This window comes from Megascapheus bottae, chromosome 2, assembly GCF_031878675.1.
Source record: "Megascapheus bottae isolate mThoBot1 chromosome 2, mThoBot2.hap1, whole genome shotgun sequence".
NCBI classification, from domain to species: Eukaryota; Metazoa; Chordata; class Mammalia; order Rodentia; family Geomyidae; genus Megascapheus; species Megascapheus bottae.
Genome location: NC_143510.1, coordinates 89,251,577 through 89,268,443, shown reverse-complemented (window position 1 = coordinate 89,268,443; position 16,867 = coordinate 89,251,577). Strand labels below are relative to the sequence as shown.

Here is a 16,867-nt window from a genome sequence, read left to right as displayed (position 1 = left end):
TCCACACCTTCCCTGTGAGGAGGGTCCCAGTGGGACAGCCAGGTTCACACAGTATCTCAGGGCTCGGGCTTCCAGACAGGGGGTACCCCAGACCTGTGTTCTCTTTCTCCACTTGGAACCAAGAACGCAGTAAAAGCTCAGTGCTTGGCTGAAAAGGGGTTGCACGTAAGAACTCCGGCATGGGATTTTAGGGGGCTCATGAATCCAGCCCCTCTTAGGTGGGCCCTCCCCTCCCCAGAGAGGGTGAAAAGCCACGTCCCAGAGGCACCCTGGCCCTGTGACAAGGCTTGGCTCCGTCCCCGCCCACAGAACTCCGTTTTCTCATCTGAGAAACGGGTAGTGCCACCTCACCTCGCTGGGCCACATGGAGGGACACAAAGGCACATTAAGCACAGAGCTGGGGCCTAGTAGGTCTTCAAGTTCAATGCTGTAGGAGAGGGGCAGCACCCAGAAAGCCATCGTCTGTCATGACCGAGTTTGCCTGCCCTCCTCCAGGCCAGTAGCTGACTGCTGACCGGCCTGCCCTTGGCCATGGACGGCCCTGGCTCCCCGTCCTCGGTGCCCACGACCTCGGAACCCGGGAACGCCTCCCCTGCCTGGCCCCTGGACGTGCCCGTGGGAAACACGTCTGTGAGCCCCAGCCGGGCGGGGCTGGCCGTCAGCTGCGTCCTCATTCCGCTGGTCTACCTGGTGGTGTGCGTGGTAGGCCTGTTAGGCAACTCGCTGGTCATCTACGTGGTGGTGAGGCACACGGCCAGCCCTTCCGTCACCAGCGTCTACATCCTCAACCTGGCGCTGGCGGACGAGCTCTTTATGCTGGGGCTGCCCTTCCTGGCTGCCCAGAACGCCCTGTCTTACTGGCCCTTCGGCTCCCTCATGTGCCGCCTGGTCATGGCCGTGGACGCCATCAACCAGTTCACCAGCATCTTCTGCCTCACGGTCATGAGCCTGGACCGCTACCTGGCCGTGGTGCATCCCGTGCGATCCGCTCGCTGGCGCACGGCCCCCGTGGCCCGCGTGGTCAGCGTGGCTGTGTGGCTGGCCTCCGCCGTGGTGGTGCTGCCGGTGGTGGTCTTCTCAGGTGTGCCCCCGGGCATGAGCACGTGCCACATGCAGTGGCCGGAGCCGGCGGCGGCCTGGCGAGCCGGCTTCATCATCTACACGGCCGCGCTGGGCTTCTTCGGGCCTCTGCTGGTCATCTGCCTGTGCTATCTGCTCATCGTGGTGAAGGTGCGCTCGGCCACGCGCCGGGTGCGGGCCCCCACGTGCCGGTGGGTGCAGGCGCCCGTGTGCCAGCGGCGGCGGCGATCGGAGCGCAGGGTCACACGCATGGTGGTGGCCGTGGTGGCCCTCTTCGTCCTCTGCTGGATGCCCTTCTACGTGCTCAACATCGTCAACGTGGTGTGCCCGCTGCCCGAGGAGCCCGCCTTCTTCGGCCTCTACTTCCTGGTGGTGGCGCTGCCCTATGCCAACAGCTGCGCCAACCCCATCCTCTACGGCTTCCTCTCCTACCGCTTCAAGCAGGGTTTCCGCAGGGTCCTGCTGCGCCCATCCCGCCGGGTACACAGCCAGGATCCCACCGCGGGACCCCTGGAGAGGGAGGAGGAGGATGGGGAGGAAGAGGACGACGACAGGGAGGAGGGCGAGGAGAGGAGAGGGAAGGAAGTGATTGGTAGGATCTGCCACATTGCACAGCCTGGCATGAGCGGGCAGGAATGCCCACCCAGCGCGGCCAAGGAGCTCCAGCGTCTGCCCCAGGAGCCCTCGGCCGAGGACAAGGCCAGCGCTCGGCATACCAGCTATCTCTAGAGGCCGGCCAAGGGCCAGGAAGGCCAAGGCCAGGGCAGAGGCTGTGGGCAGGCCAGGACTCCTCTAACCAAGGTGTCCGAGGTCTGTGACGGGAGCCTCAGAGGCCCGTGTTCTGATCCAGTCGTGCCAGGGCCAGCTGTGTGATGGCGGGCAGGTCCCGTGCCCTCTCTGGGCCTTGTTTTCTTCCCCATGCCAGAGAATGGAGCTATAGTCCTGGATGAGGGGAGAGGGGTTGAGAGGGCCTCATCTCAATGGGGCTGAACTTTCCGAGTAGGGCGAAAGGGTCCAGGTAAAGGCAGTGGTGGGAGATTGGCCTGTTCCTTACGTCTTGAGAGGCCAACCAGTGTCTGGGCCCTCAGAGAGATAAGCCAAAGGCCTAGGCTCCTTGGATTTGAAATCGGGGACACAAGAGAGCTGGGGCCAGACCTGGAGCCCCAAATGGAGGGAAGTTTGACTTGTGTGGGGTGGGGGTAGAAACTAAAACCGCTCAGGCCCCAGGTCAGACCTCCCACCACCCTGTGGGGCCTTGGCCAGCTCTGCTCCTTCCTGCTTCTGCCTCCCCTGTTGGACATCTCAGTGACCTCCAGGCCCTTTGGGCCCAGATGGCTAGTGCTGGACTCTTGGGAAGGACTCCAGAAGGTAAAAGGATGAAGTCCAGCTTCAGGGTCTCTTGCTGCCTGGGCCCTTGTGGGGCTGTGCATCTAATTTTGTACTACTAACTCTCTATTTCTTAGGGAGCATAACTGCATAAGCTCGGGCCACCTGTGGCCGGTTTGGCCCTTCTTGAGGTCAGCCTCCTGATCCCCAAGGCAGCTCACTTCAGGCCCCCGGGGCTTTCTAGGCCTTGGAGGGCCTCAGACCTCCTCCCTGTCCCTCTCCTGCAACTGCCATCCGAGGCCAAGACACGACCCCTGCAGTTGAGGGGAAGGTTCAAGGAAGAAGCCAGTCAGAGGGGACAGTCAGGGAGAAGGAAAAGGAGGATGAAGAAGGAAAGGAAAGGAGAAGGAAAGATGGGGATGTGACTTTGAGCCGCCCTTGGCCCCTCTGAGCTGAGCTCAATTACATCACCCCTGAAACCTGATTGGCTGATGCCCACTGGGTATTTGGAAGAAAAGACCAATCAGGGAGAAGCAGTGCTCTGAAAGGTCCAGGCCCAGCCTCCAGTCTGAGGCACTGGTGAGAAGGGCCCTAAATGAGGCCAGGGAGTGAAGCTAGGTTTGCTTGGGACGCTGGAAGGAATGGTGAGCCCCGGAAGGTGCTGTCCTTCCTTGTATCCTGTGTCTCCAGGACCATGGGTCAGGAGGACAAAGATGACAAGGGAGGAGTGGCTGTCCCAGCTGGGGCCAAGACTTCCTCCTAGGAGAAGCAAGGACAGCCCTGAGGAGGGTGGTACTTTGGGCTACATTCCCCAGCTTTCCTCTGCAGTAGGCATGGATCTCTGAGACAGAACAGGAACTAGAAGTCTGGAGACCCAGACCCTCAGTTTACCTCAGGCCCCTCGCTAGCCTGGCCCTCTCTGGGCCTCGGGGGTCCCTCAGAACACAGGTAGTTCCTCAGATTACAGGATTACAAGCAGCAGCTCCTGTCTCACCCCACGGGGGAGGCTGCCCCCTCCATGAAGCGGCCTCTTTGTGTTGGGTACTGCAGGATAGAGCAGGCAATGAGAAGCGGGGTGACCGGAGGCCAGTGTTAAGGAGGCAGGGATGGGGAGGGTTTAAGCCCCTTGAAAGAGGAAGGCATGTGTAAAATGAGAGCTAGGCTGGAGTCTCAGCATTGGGGCTTGGTCTGGGGATTCCCCAGGAGGGTGAGAAGGCACCCCGTGATCTTGCCACGCTTCTTGGCTCTCCTTACCTTTTTCATCCCTGGGGCACACAAGTTGAATTTTAGGCCTGACAAGGCTGATGGGAACACCCTTTGCTACTTCAGCCCCTGGCTCCTGTCAATAAAGATGGTGACCTATGACAATAGCTGTGACCCAGGCCATTTCCTCCTCTGCTGTACCCAGTGTGTCCGATGGGGTGTGCGTGTGTGTGTGAACATGCAGTCACTTGGGCTCTGTGCACCTTGACCTCTTCCATGTAGCTTCCCAGAGTCCAGATCATCAGGGGACATGGAAGATGACTCAAAGGATCTCAATCCAATAGTCTTTCTATTATCCTAATGTCAAATCTCATAGAAGGAAACTGATTGGCTCCAGCAGAATCATATGATGCTCCCTTGGGTCAGTCATCTAAGAAAAAGCGATAGGGTTCCATTATTGGCCAGATGTGGGGCATGGTTCTAACCTTCCAGCCAAAGAGAAGGCAAGGCACTGAGATGGCCTGGCCAATAGGATAGAAAGTAAGACAGGAACAGGCAACCAGTGGCTGGGGAAAAAAGACCAGGCCACAGCAGCAGTCTGAATATGCACTAGGTTCACCGTGTGGCAGCTTGGGCTGGCATAGGCACCTCTACAGTGCAGGGCACGTAGAAGGCACTCAGGTCATCTTGACTAAATATGCTGGGGCATTTACATGTGGCTAGGAGTGTGTGGAGGTGAGAACAGAGCCTTTCCTGGGGCCTGGGAATGGCTTCCTAGCCTGCAGGGCCCCTCCTCTGGCTGTATTTTGACACTCTGGGTGTCACTAATGTATGCCAGAGACATAAATAAATGCATGTTGTGTGTTGGTGACTTTCCTCCAGGACAGGGACTGTGCCAGATGAATGCAGCTGCATTCTCAGGGCCTCCTGCAGGGGGGCCACCTGGCTCCCGGGGTCCCCTTGGCAATGGGACTGGCCTCCTTTGGAATGTTGCAGTGGGGTGCCTGGAATAAATGAGGGGGTGTCTGGGGAGGCTGAAGGAGATGGATTTGGAGCTAGATCTGGTTCAGAAGCCTAAGCCAAGAAGGAGGGGTAACGATAACCCACCCTGGTTTTTCCAGCCATCCAAGCTACTCAAACTCAGCCTCTCTTTGAACTTGTGCCTCAGGAATGGCTGCCAAGCAATAGCCCATGACCACCAAGCTGTGGACCAGAGTAGAGAAGGAGGTTCCCAAAGCCTGGGGCAGGGCGGGATATGTGTGTATGTGGGGGAGATTGTCAAGGTGTCCAGGCTCCAGGTCCCTGGGGCCTATCTCACCTAGAAGGAGTGATGAGGGAAACCACTGAGTAAATAGGGAACTGACAGTCTGAACTGTGACTCCAGTCACAGAAGAAAACTCTCAAGGCAGTGAGAGCCCCAGGTTGTCCTGAGAGCAGGACAGAGCTGGGGTGCTGCCAAGGCATTGGGGCTCTGCCTGCCACTGCAGCCCTGGTGAGAATCTTGGGTAGTCTAGTGAATGTCTTGAAATACATCCCCTATAAAAGCCATGGGCACTCTGAGTTCAGACCTGTAACCTTAACTTCTCAGGAAGCTGAAATGTGAAAACTGTGATTTGAAGCTAGCCCGGGAAGGAAAATCTGGGAGACTCATTTCCAAATAACCATCACAAAGCCAAAAGTCACGTTAGCGGTGTGGCTCCGGTGGTGGCAGGATGACTGCTAAAGAGCATCAAGTGTTAGAATCCAGTGTGAGGCCTGAGCTCCCACACTCCAATGACAGAGCATCAGCAGTGGGTGAAAGAGCTCAAGATGAGTATCTAGTCCCCGAGTTCAAGTCCTAGTACTGGAACACACGAAAAGGCCAGGCTTCTCAAGGCTCTTTTAACTCTTGCACGGTCCCTAAGCTAGGTACAAGTATGAACTCCCTGAGGCCTCCCAAGACTGCCGGGGCTTCTGAGGGGATGGGATGGTCGGAGCCCAGCTCACGTTCTCAGCACAGCCACGGATAGAACTTCTGGGTCCTGACAGCAGCTCTGTAGATTGGCAGTGAGGCCTGGGAGGGTTGCCATGTGACTCTCCCAGACCAACAGCAGCCGGAGCAAGAATACTGTTTCCCAGTCCTAGGCCTGGGACCAGGTGTGTGTGAGCGTGTGTGTGTGTGTGTGTGTGTGTGTGAGTGTGTGTGTGTGTGTGTGTGTGTGAGTGTGTGTGTGTGTGTTTCCTTTCTGTGTATATGTTCCAGAACTGGTGTTTAAACTCGGGACATGGGTACTTGTCCCAATCCATGGAGACTGGAGACAAGTCAATAAGGGGCAGCAGACCTTGGAACTGAGATTTGGGGCACCAGGGGCTTGAAGTTTTCCTCCAGCTTCAGATGTCCTGGGTCCATTCTACAAGGTATTATTACTGAGTAGGGTACAGATGCATGGACAGAAAGTGAGGTCACAATTTCCTTGAAGCCACAAGCACCAGTCATGTGGTATAATGTTACTCAAGTGATAAACAACTTTTTATCTTAAGCAGTAAATAGCTTACAGTTAACATCGATTTTTATCTATCCCCAAGTTCCTAGAGAAGTTTGGTGTGGGAAATAACATACACCCAGGATAGATATCTGAACCCCCTTCAAGCCAGGACAGATTGACCATTTTGAGAAACTCTCAGAGTTCTGAGAGTTCGTGAACATCCTTTCAGTCCTTTTGGGTCTCACAGCTTGGCTTTTGGGGGCTCTCACAGGTACTATCCTTTAGCTCTTTTGCTCATGTTGGTGCTCTCCTGCTTGAGTTGCAACTCCCCTTCTGGCTTTTGGATGATTAATTGGAGCTAAGAGTCTCATAGACTTTCCTGCCCAGACGGACTTCACTTTCTCAACAGCCTCAGTCAATATCTTCTAGGGTCCCAGATAACGTAGGTTCTGGTCTATACCTCACCAGCTCATATCCTCTGTGGCTGTCTTGAAACAGGTGGGTAAACTGATGGATGAGCCTCTCCACTCTTCATGGGGCTTTCTGTCAGAACTAGATCATGGGGACAGTGGACCTTTCCCTCCCACAGGCCCTGGGCTGAGTGGGCCTCTCCATCTGTCACATCTCTGTCATCTCTCCTGCCCTTGTGTATGATGACCAGAATGGACGGCTCTATCCTGGGGAGAAGTTGGCAGACACAACCTAGTAACTAACTAACACAGGGCTGCAGAAGCAGGATCCTTGGTCTCCATCAAGCTCACCCTCACTCTACTGCTTCTTTGCTCTGAGTGCTTTGATGCCATCTCTAGCCATGCAGAGCCTCAGTTTCCTCGTCAGGACGTGATGGGCAGTAAATGGTGAGGTCCACACCCCCATCTCACAGGCCGTGATAGGTCGGGGAAGCGAAGGCATTGGCCGACCCAGGTCCGTCCAGCAGGGGGCGCTGTGGGACCCCCAAGGCCCCGCCCCTCGCCGGAGGGCCCCGCCCCTCGCCGGAAAACCCCGCCCCTCGCCGGAAAACCCCGCCCCTTTCCGAAGGCTCCACCCCTCCCGCTCCGATCGGCCACGCTCGGATCCTCTCGCCCGGGCTCGGTCCTATTCGTGTGTACTCGGCCAGACTCGGCTCTGCTCGGCCTGGTTCGGCCCAGCTCGGCTGCGCTCGGCGCGGGATCCGCCCAGGCCCTTGTCCCGCGCGGCGGCCGCCCCACCCGCTTCCTGCGCGCGCGTGCGGTTTCCGGGAGGCGGAGCAGTGTCGTCTCCGCCCGCCCCGCCCCGTCGGGGTGGCTACCTCGGGCTGGGGGCCGGTGGGCAGCGGCCCCACGGGTGGAGGGCCCTGGGGCCCGGCTGGGGCTGTGCGCGCAGGACGGGGTGCGGGGAGGTGTGCGCGGGGGTCGCTGTCAGCCCCCGGGGGGGCCGGGGTCGTGGGGTCGGGGCCAGGCTCGGGGGGGTGGGGGGTGGGGGGGGTGGGGGGACCGGGGTCGTGGGGTCGGGGCCAGGGTCCGGGGCGGTGGGAGGGTGGGGGGTGGGGGGTCGTGGGGTCGGGGCCAGGCTCGGGGGGGTGGGGGGTCGTGGGGTCGGGGCCAGGCTCGGGGGGGTGGGGGGTTGGGGGTCGTGGGGTCGAGGCCAGGCTCGGGGGGGTGGGGGTGGGGGGTGGGGGTCGTGGGGTCGGGGCCAGCCTCGGGGGGGTGGGGGGCAGCGCGGGGCCCGGCCCGGGGCGCTGGCCCTCCCTCCCCAGCAGGTGGCGCTCGCGTCCTCCTCTGTTCAAGCTTTCATTCAGCTGCTGACCTGGACCCCTTAGGTCTGGGGCTTGGCTCACAGAGGAAGTGGCCGACCTCCGCCCAGGCGTGTGGGTGAGGAAAGGACTGGACTGCGGATGGAGAAACAGGCTCACATGTGGAATTCGGGCTGTGCTGATTTTTTTTTTCTTTTTGCCAGTCCTGGGCTTGAGCTCAGGGCCTGAGCCCTGTCCTTGGACTTTCTCAAGGCTAGAGCTCCACCACTTGAGCCTCAGCACCACTTGTGGCTTTTTTCTATATATATGGTGCTGAGGAATCGAACCCCGGTCTTTGTGCATGCTAGGCAAGCACTCCACCACTAGGCCAAACTCCCAGCCCTTTGCTGATTTGTGTGTGTGTGTGTGTGTGTGTGTGTGTGTGTGTCGGTCGGTCGTGGGGCTTGAACTCTGGGCCTGGGCGCTGTCCCTGAGCCCTATCAGCTCAAGGCTACTGCCCTACCCCTGGAGCCACAGCACCACTTCTGGTTTTCTAGATCTCAGCCTCCTGAGCCACCGCGCCCCACTTCTGCTGATGGGTTTTCAAACGGTTTGTCCCAGGGCTGGTGTTTGTCTCCCAGCCACCTGGCCCGTGAGGTCATTCACCCTCATGATGGCACCCAAATGTAGGCATGCTGGAGGAGGTGGGGTTGTAGTACAGTCTCCCCAGTTCCTCCGCTCTGTCCTGGGTCTAGAGACTAGCACCACCACCCCCTCCATAGCTCCTGGGCTGTTGGGTGGTTGTGGAGAATAGTGGATGCAGTGCTGGGCACAGCTCTCTGCAAAGCGGGGGCATCTCCAGCCTGCTCCCAGTCCATCTTTTCTCCCCATTTCCCATCAGCCCCAGGCTCTCTGGGCCGGGGAGGGCAGAGGCTGCAGAGAGCCAGGCTCCCAGGGCTGCTGACTCAGCCCTTTCCCCCTGCAGCCCTGGCTCTGTGCCCCAGGACACAGGGACATGCCCCACAGTTGCAGTCCCTCAGTCTGCTTTTGTTCCCCAGAATAGACTTGGGGCGCCATGTTGGTTCGGGAGTATGGAGCAAAGCTGGAAGTCAGGAGCTCCTGTCTTTCATCCCAGCTTGGACTCCAGTGTGATTCATGTCACAGTTGACCTCCCAGGGCCACAGTGTTCCTGGCTGGTCAGATAAAGAATGCGATTAGGTCATCTCCAAAGAGCCTTTCCAGCCTGGTGTTTTATTCTCCCCAATCCAGTGGGGAATCTGAAGGCCAGAGGCAGCCCTGATCAAGAGACAGACCCAGGGCTGCGCTCCCCTCCCCACTTGCACAGCTGTATGTTGAGTAAGCAAAGCCTTGGATGCGAATCTGACCCCTGGGTTTGTCACCAGATCCAGGTGAGGGTTTGTGAAGTTGGCCTCTAAAAGTTGGGACTTTTAGGGTCCTAGACTTCAATCACAGACTAAGAATTTCTGGACAAGTCATAATGTTAAGAAAGCTTGGCAGAGTGTCACTGAGTAAGCAAGCAGGCAAGCGGGCAAGCAGCAAGGCAGAGGCACACGGTAACAGAGTGCCAGATGCCTTCAGTGTTAGAAAACTGAATCATGAATATTAGGAAAGATCGAGCAGAGAGAAAAAAAGGCATCGATCTCAGCAGACTAGAGAGACTTTAGTCGTGGCTGCAGAGGGAGAAACCAGAAGCAGGAAAGAAGGGGGTCTGAAGCTTAAGTACCATATGTCAAGGAAAGATCGAATTGAATGAGGGCCCATGGTAGCTCTAATCACTCTAGGGGGTCACACTTTTACCACTGGGGCTCAGGGTTTCTGAGACTGACCATACTTTAAATACATGACCATTATGTTTCAGCATCCTTTTAAGGAAAGAATGCATTGTGTCATATATTTGAAAACTGGTGTTTATCCTTGAGCTAAATGCATCCTGCCACAAATGTTTATCCGGAGCCATTTTCCCAAGTATTTGTGTCTCCAGGATAAGTGTCTTTTTTTTTTTTCCCCCTGACATCCTTTCTCAGTTTTTAGAGCACACTCATTGCTTGGGACCAGCCGGCAAGGTCAGGTGGAGAAAGCTGCTCTTGCTCTTTTCATTCCCTTGTATTAATACTGTAGCTTGTGAGACAGTCAAAGAGTTATTATTTTTTTTTTTTGTGGGTCATGGGGCACTGGGCCTGGGTGTTGTCCCTGAGCTCTTCAGCTCAAGGCTAGAATTACAGGCGTGAGCTACAGTGTCCGACTAGAGTTATGTTTTTAAGTACACTTTCTGAATTCCTGGCAGTCCTGCAACCTGCCTCATTTTCCCTAGTGTCTCCTGCCTCAGGCTCCCTGCACCTTGGAGCCTCCCCGGTCCAAGCCTACATCCAGGAAGCTTGGGAGTTGTGAACGTTGGCATCCCGTGGGCTATGGGGTTTCTCTCCAAGCATTGTGTGGCCCATCGTGAGTCTCTGGGTGAAGCTAATCAAAATAATACCCATAGACCCCCTTTGGAGCCAATGTGTGACTTGTGCCTGTAATCCCCACTCTGGGGGGGGGGGGACGGTGGGAGGAGCTGAGGTAGGAGGGGGAGAGCTGGAGGGCAGACAGGGCTACCCAGGAGATGCTAGGAACCAAAGGCCCCAAGCAGTTGATGGGAAAGGAGTGGAGGGACCGGGGACACCCAAGTCTGTCTTGTGTCCCTGGCTCTGGGGTCTCTGGTCTTGGAAGCCAGCCAGGAGGAGGGGCTGCAGCCTCTGGAAAGAACCCAAGACAGAGCCAGGCCCTAACGCTGGACACACGTCTCTCCCATGTGAACGTGGAGGACTGTCTACACTTCCACATAGCAGGGAATCCCTGAAGGCAGAGGGTTGGGGGTCTGGATGTCCAGAATCTGTCTCGCCCCCTAATCAGAGGCACCAGTCAGAGCCCCGCTAATGGATGCCTTTAGCCTGGGCCTGGCAACTTGGTGCTTTGTGTTCCCGCTGGACCCGGCTGGGGATGTTTCCAGTACTGCTTCCTTTCCTGTGCCACCTCCGGGACCACTTCCACCCTCCCGGCTCAGTTTCCAGTCCACACCAGTGGAGCAGCCTCAGGCTCCTTCCTGCTCCAATTTCCCAAGTCACTGAACCCAACAGGACCCCGCTGCAGCACCAAAGAGTTAAGTGCAGGAAATGCTGGCTCCCTTTATCTGTGCAGCCCTGGAGGGAGGGATGGGAGGAGGGAAGTGGGAAAGCCAGCTCAGCGCCTGCCCCTCCTCCCTCTCCCCTCCATCCCTCCTCCCTCCCAGCTGCACTCAGCCTGAGGGTCTGGGCCAGACACAAGTTATCACAGACATGGGCCAAGGAGCCCGAGGCCGCTCTGAGGCCCAGGCTTCATAAGCTACTGTGTGGGCGCTGAGTGCTGAGCCAGGCTGCAGGACACGGGGTGAGTGGCAGGGGGTGGGGGCTCCAGGGCTGAGGCCGGAGCCTGGGATTCCTCTGCTCAGTTCTTCTCTTCCTGGTACTCCCCCCCTCCCCCGCCATCCCGCTTCCCTGCCCGCTGTCCACTGCTCCTGGCTTCCATCTCCATACAGATCCCCTGCCATTCTGTCAGCCTGGCCCACCCTGGTGACAGAGACTCCCTGCAGTGCCCAGTGGAGGTGGCAGGGACCCCACACTTGGTTCCTGCCTGGCCCCTACCCCTGGGAACAGCCTGTGACTGGAGCGGCTGGGTGCTTCTCCCTCCTGGCAAGGCAGCCAGCTTCCTGCTTCCTGTCCCCCGGCCCTGTTTGTCTCTGAGCTTCTGACTCCTCTCAGGCCAGGCCAACGGGCAGCAGAAATATCCCCACATCATGCCAGTTGTCTGGGAAATGCTCTGTGCCTTCTGTCCCAGCAGGCACTGGGAAGAGGTCTGTGCCAGGCAGAGGGGGGAGGGACAGACCCTCCAAAGTCTTCAGCAAGTCAGGATCTTTCTCTGTGCCTAAGCCTCCCACATAACCCAGGCAGGAGAAGTTGTTGGCATCCTGGGTCCAGGAGCAGGGAGCCCAGAGAGGTTAAGCCACCAGGTCACAAAGCTTGTAAAACTTCTCTGGTCTCAGTTCTGACCCTAAGGCTACATGGAAGGTCTCTGCCTGGCAAACCAGGAAACTCAGCAGGGTGAGTCCCCTCCCCTCCCACACCCAGAACCTGGAAGGGAGGTGTTGGGGTTCCTGAATTCCCATCGTTTATTTTTTTGAGACAAGGTCTCCCTATGTAGCCCAGGCTGGCCTTGAATTCAGGAGCCTCTTCTTCCCTCTGAGGGCTGGATTATAGCCATGCACTGCTCACCCAGCCCCTCTGTGCCCTTTAGAAACCTCTCCTTTCATCTACCTCAGTCTGTCTCAGCTGGGGTAGGTGGCATTTCGAAAAAATAACCATTTTACCTTCTTTGTATTAACCACAGAAAAATATTTTTGAACTAAATGTTAAAGGAGAACGAAAAGGAAATAAACAAAGAAACGCCAGAAGTGTTAAAAACCAGTCTACTTTCAAAAGCTAAGTTTCTGATTCTGTGATAGCTGGTGGCGCAAGTCCTCCCCCGGCTGCCACCACCTCAAAGGCTGGCTGCGGGCTTCCTGCCCACCGGACCCGGGCCTGTCATCTTTGCCGGTGTCCAGGCTGCTTCCTGCCCAGCTCTTGGACCCGTTGTGGCCAAGGTCAACCAGATCCTCACCGACACCCATCTTTTTGAACTTCCAGTCTTCCCAGTCCTGCCTCTTAGCTCCAGTTTACCACCTCGACAATGGATTGGTGGGTCTAGAATGATTGACACAACTACCTGCCAGTGATAGCTCTCTGAGCTTGCCCTGCAGGGCTGGTGAGGTTGGACTGTGTGGATTTGTAACTGAATGGTGAGAAGGGCTAATGCAGGCCTTTGCCATCTGTACCCCGCTGAGCCTCTGCAGTGTTCTTCTCCCGGGTACCTCCCTGTTTCTCATTTGCCCTCCTAGAGGAGTGTCTTCTGCCTTGTGCTGCCATCTACAATGAGCACAGCTTCTGAAAGATACAATCACACCAGCGCCATACCTGCCTGGTTACTTGAGTCTCTCCTGGTGTTACTTCCTGACACAGTGGCTATACACCAGAGCAAGAGCCCCCTCTGTCCCCGCTCCTGGAAATCCACCTTTGGAACCCAGGTGACCTCAGTTCCTCCAGCCACCCAGGGTAGATGCCCAGTGGGCTCCAGGAAACAGGACAGTGATGGGAGAGAGGCCTGGTTACTGGTCCCTTGGTGGCTGGTGGGGTCACTGGCCCAGCAAAGGCTTCTCAAGGCTCTCATCTGCTCTTTCCATGCCTCTCTCCAGAGAGGCTTTCTCCTTCCCAGGCCCCTGCATGGCAGAAACTACCAAACAAAAGTTGAGTGCTGGTGGCTCACACTGGTAATCCGTGTCACACAGGAGGCTGAGGTCTGAGAATCATGGTTGGAAGCAGCCTGGGCAGATTAGACTGATACTCTTATCTCCAATTTGTCACCAAAAAACTGGAAGTTGAGTTCAATCCCCAGGATACCTTTGCTTGCACTAGCTTTCCCTCCCCCGCACCTCTGTCTCTCTGTCTCTCTCTCTCTCTTTCTGCTTCAAAAGACAGTGCAGCAGAGCTAGGGGCAGGCCCACCTTGCCTCTAATCTTGAGGCTCTGGGGTTTGCTCCTTGGAGCCCCCCTGCTTCCTGAGTTCTGTTTGGGGCAGCACGGGCAACTGGGTGACATTGAGGTGCGACATGGGTCCCTCCTTCCTTGCTCCAGGTCACCATGGGGACTGCCATCCTGTGTCCACTCTGGGCGGCACTCCTGCTCCCTGTTCCGGTGTATGGGGTCCCCACCCAGGAGCCCACGTCTGGGGATGCGGTGACCTCTGCTGGGACCCCGGGCCATCCTGGAGGCTGCCGGTGGTGCTGTGACCCCAGGGACCCAGCAGCCCTCGAGGATGCTGCAGATGTGTCCCCGTCCTCCCCGTCCTCCCTTCCCTACGTCTTGCCTGAGGTCAGGCCCTACATTAACATCACCATCCTGAAGGGTGAGGCCTCCGTGACCTGGGCTGGGGGTGCAGGGCTGGTGGGGCCAGGAGGGAGGCAGGAGAAACGGGGACAGGAAGCCCCCAGGGCGAGGTGGGCAGTGAAGTGTGGACGATGTGAGCCCATGAGGGGTGCGGGAGGGTGGGACAGGGAAGGAGGGGGATTGGGGAGTAGGGCATGGGGTGCAGGCCGTATGGGGCATTGGGAGACAGGTGCCCAGGGCCCCTGGAGAAGGGGAGGTACCAGCTAAGGCTCACAGAGTGGGGGCCTTCCAGGTAAGGGGGGGCCGAGCAGGTCCAAGGCTCAGGAGCAGGGATCACAGTTTGAATCCTAGAGTATTGTTATTGGTATCTGTCCGTATGTCCGTCCGCTGGGCATCATCTGGCATTTGGGGAGCCGGTAGTGTCTGGCATGTAGTAGCTGCTCAGTAATTCTCTGGGCTGGGCTGCCAGGGGCAGGGCCAGGTTACTCCATTTGTCCGGCTTTGGGTGTCTGCCTTGACTCCCCCCACCCTCCACGTTCCCACAGGTGACAAGGGAGACCGAGGGCCACTGGGTCCACCAGGAAAGCTGGGTAAGGAGGGTCCCCGGGGAGAGCGAGGTCCTCAGGGCACCAAGGGCGCCAAGGGGCAGGCAGGCAGCCCTGGCCGCCCGTGCCAGGCCCGCTTCTCCGCCTTCTCGGTGGGCCGCAGGACAGCCCTGCACAGCAGCGAGGGCTTCCAGCCGCTGCTCTTCGACACGGTCTTCGTGAACCCGGACGGCCACTTCCACATGGCCACCGGCCACTTCGAGGCCCCGCTGCGTGGCCTCTACTTCTTCAGCCTCAACGTGCACAGCTGGAACTTCAAGGAGACCTACGTGCACGTGATGCACAACGAGGCGGCCGTGGTCATCCTGTACGCGCAGCCCAGCGACCGCAGCATCATGCAAGCCCAGAGCGTCATGCTGGCGCTGGCGCCCGGTCACCGCGTGTGGCTGCGGCTGTTCAAGCGCGAGCGTGACAACGCCATCTACAGCGACGACGTGGACATCTACATCACCTTCTCCGGCCACCTGGTCATGCCCGAGGACGAGGAGGAGGAGGAGGACTGAGCGCAGGCCGGCCGTCCTCCGCGGGGCCCGCCGGGGGGCCGGGCCCCTCCACCCTCCTCCAGCCCGCCGGCCCCTTCTTCCGCATCCTCAACACCGGTATCTTCCCTAGTCTGTGTGTGCTCTGCCTCTCTTTCTTCTCTTGGCCTTTTATTTCCTTCTTTCTCTTCCTCCTCCTCTTCCTCTTTTTCTTTTTCTTTGCTGGTTGTGGGGCTTGAACTCAGGGCTTGGGTGCTGTTCCTGAGCTCTTTTGCTCAAGGCCAGTGCTCTATCATGTTGAGCCATCGTGCCACGTCTGGTTTGGGGAGGTTAATTAGTGTCTCATGGATTTTCCTGCCCAGAGTTGGCTTTAACCTTGATCCTCAGACCTCAGTCTTCTGAGTAGCGAGGATTCCAGCATGATCAATACCCGGTGACCTTTTTTTTTTTTTTTTTAATTTTTCCTCCTGGAAACTTTCTGGCCTGAACCTTCCAGGGCATTCTCAAACCTCTAGCCCAGGGCGTGGTGCTCTGTTGTCGATTCTGCTCAGCTGAGATGGCTGCAGCAGACTCCAGGATTCTGTATTCGTACCTGGGAGGTGCTAATGCTCCTACTGGGCTATGGACCATACTTGAGTAACAGGGTTCTAGAACCTCCCCTACATTCTAGAACTTCCACAGCATTCTAGAACTTTCTGAACATCCCGGAATTCTCTGCATCGTCTAGAATTCTTGTGTTCTCAAATTCTCTCCTCACCTCCCTGTTTTCTTTGCCCATTTCCCCACTTCCCTCCCTTTCCTCTTGTCCCTCTCTCCATTGCGCCCCCATCCAGTTGTTCATTTATCAGATACTGAGTGCCCACTGGGTGCTAGGCCCCACCCCACCTTGGTGAGCCCGGTTGATGGATGGAGATGAAACAGGAGGGCAGAGCAGGCAGAGTACTTCTCATGGAGGTCTGAGCTCTAGGAGTTCAGGCAAGGTGGCACCCTCCTTCCTCATTACTGCCTAGCGACACAGGGTTCCTGAGGTGGAGATGGTACCCCATTCCCATTCTCTAATACCCATCATTACGACAAACCCCAGAGGGGCCTTGGCCAGATTTGGGTTCTCTGAGAAGAGGACCGGGAGTTGGGGGTTACTTGAGTGGAGCCCAGAGTCTTAGCTTGCCACGCAGTTTGTAGGGTACCCCACCCACCGTCCGTCCCCTGCCCCCCCCCGTCCCCATCCCTGCCCCTCTCAGGGTGGCCCTTGCCCAAAGGTCTGAGCCCATTGCTCCAGGGTTTCCAGCCCATGCCAGGCACTGATGTCTGTCCCTGGTGCTATCTGCCTCTCCCGGGCCTCTTGTCAGACCCCTGGCCAGGTGCTGTGAAGGTGCTAAGGCCCAGGAAGCAGCTTGCACCCCAAAACCTCCCTAACCCCGGATCCTTCAGGCCAGGACAGAGGCACCAGGCTTTGGAACCCTCAGCAGGTCTGGGGACTGAAGCCAGCAACATTTGGGTCCACTGGGGGCCTCCTCTGAGCCTTGCTTCCTGGGGAGCTAGAATTACTGGGGTGTGCTTTCCTCCTCCCCATCCCCTAGGTGCCCCACCTTCTCTACAGAGCATGGCGGCTTCTACCCCATTGGTGCTTCTGTAGAGAGGCAGAGGTGACATGGGTGGGGGGTGGTCTCTGGTGCTCACAGCCAAGGGAGCCATGGCCACAAGACCAGATGAGGAGAGCAGGACCTGCTATGTGCCAGGCAGGTCACACCCCAATGTGACTGCCCTGCCCCGCTTGTTCCGCGTGATTAAAGGTTTCTGTGTCCTCTTGGAGAGTCAGGCTTCTTCTTTCCGCCCACGAGATTTGATCTAAGGTGACAGAGAGAGCCTTGTGTGCTCCTCGCCCACAAAGATATCAGCTCAGGGGTTCGGGCCCCACCCCACCCTGCCGGGCACTCTGGAGTAAATGGAAACTATTCAGAGGGGAAGGATGGGAGGTGGCCAGG

At 57.6% G+C, this 16,867-nt stretch overlaps 2 protein-coding genes across 2 annotated transcripts; both read left to right on the top strand.

Annotated features, from left to right (window-relative positions):
- Sstr3 (somatostatin receptor 3) lies at nt 1-3,776 on the top strand. Its single transcript, XM_090328652.1, has one exon. The coding sequence runs from the start codon at nt 532-534 to the stop codon at nt 1,807-1,809; it is 1,278 nt and encodes a 425-aa protein (XP_090184778.1). The 5' UTR covers nt 1-531; the 3' UTR covers nt 1,810-3,776.
- A 7,327-nt stretch (nt 3,777-11,103) lies between these two features.
- On the top strand, nt 11,104-14,929 carry C1qtnf6 (C1q and TNF related 6). Its single transcript, XM_090328651.1, has 3 exons — nt 11,104-11,211; nt 13,547-13,817; nt 14,344-14,929. The coding sequence occupies exons 2-3, from the start codon at nt 13,553-13,555 to the stop codon at nt 14,904-14,906; spliced, it is 828 nt and encodes a 275-aa protein (XP_090184777.1). The 5' UTR covers nt 11,104-11,211; nt 13,547-13,552; the 3' UTR covers nt 14,907-14,929.
- The last annotated feature ends 1,938 nt before the right edge of the window (nt 14,930-16,867 follow it).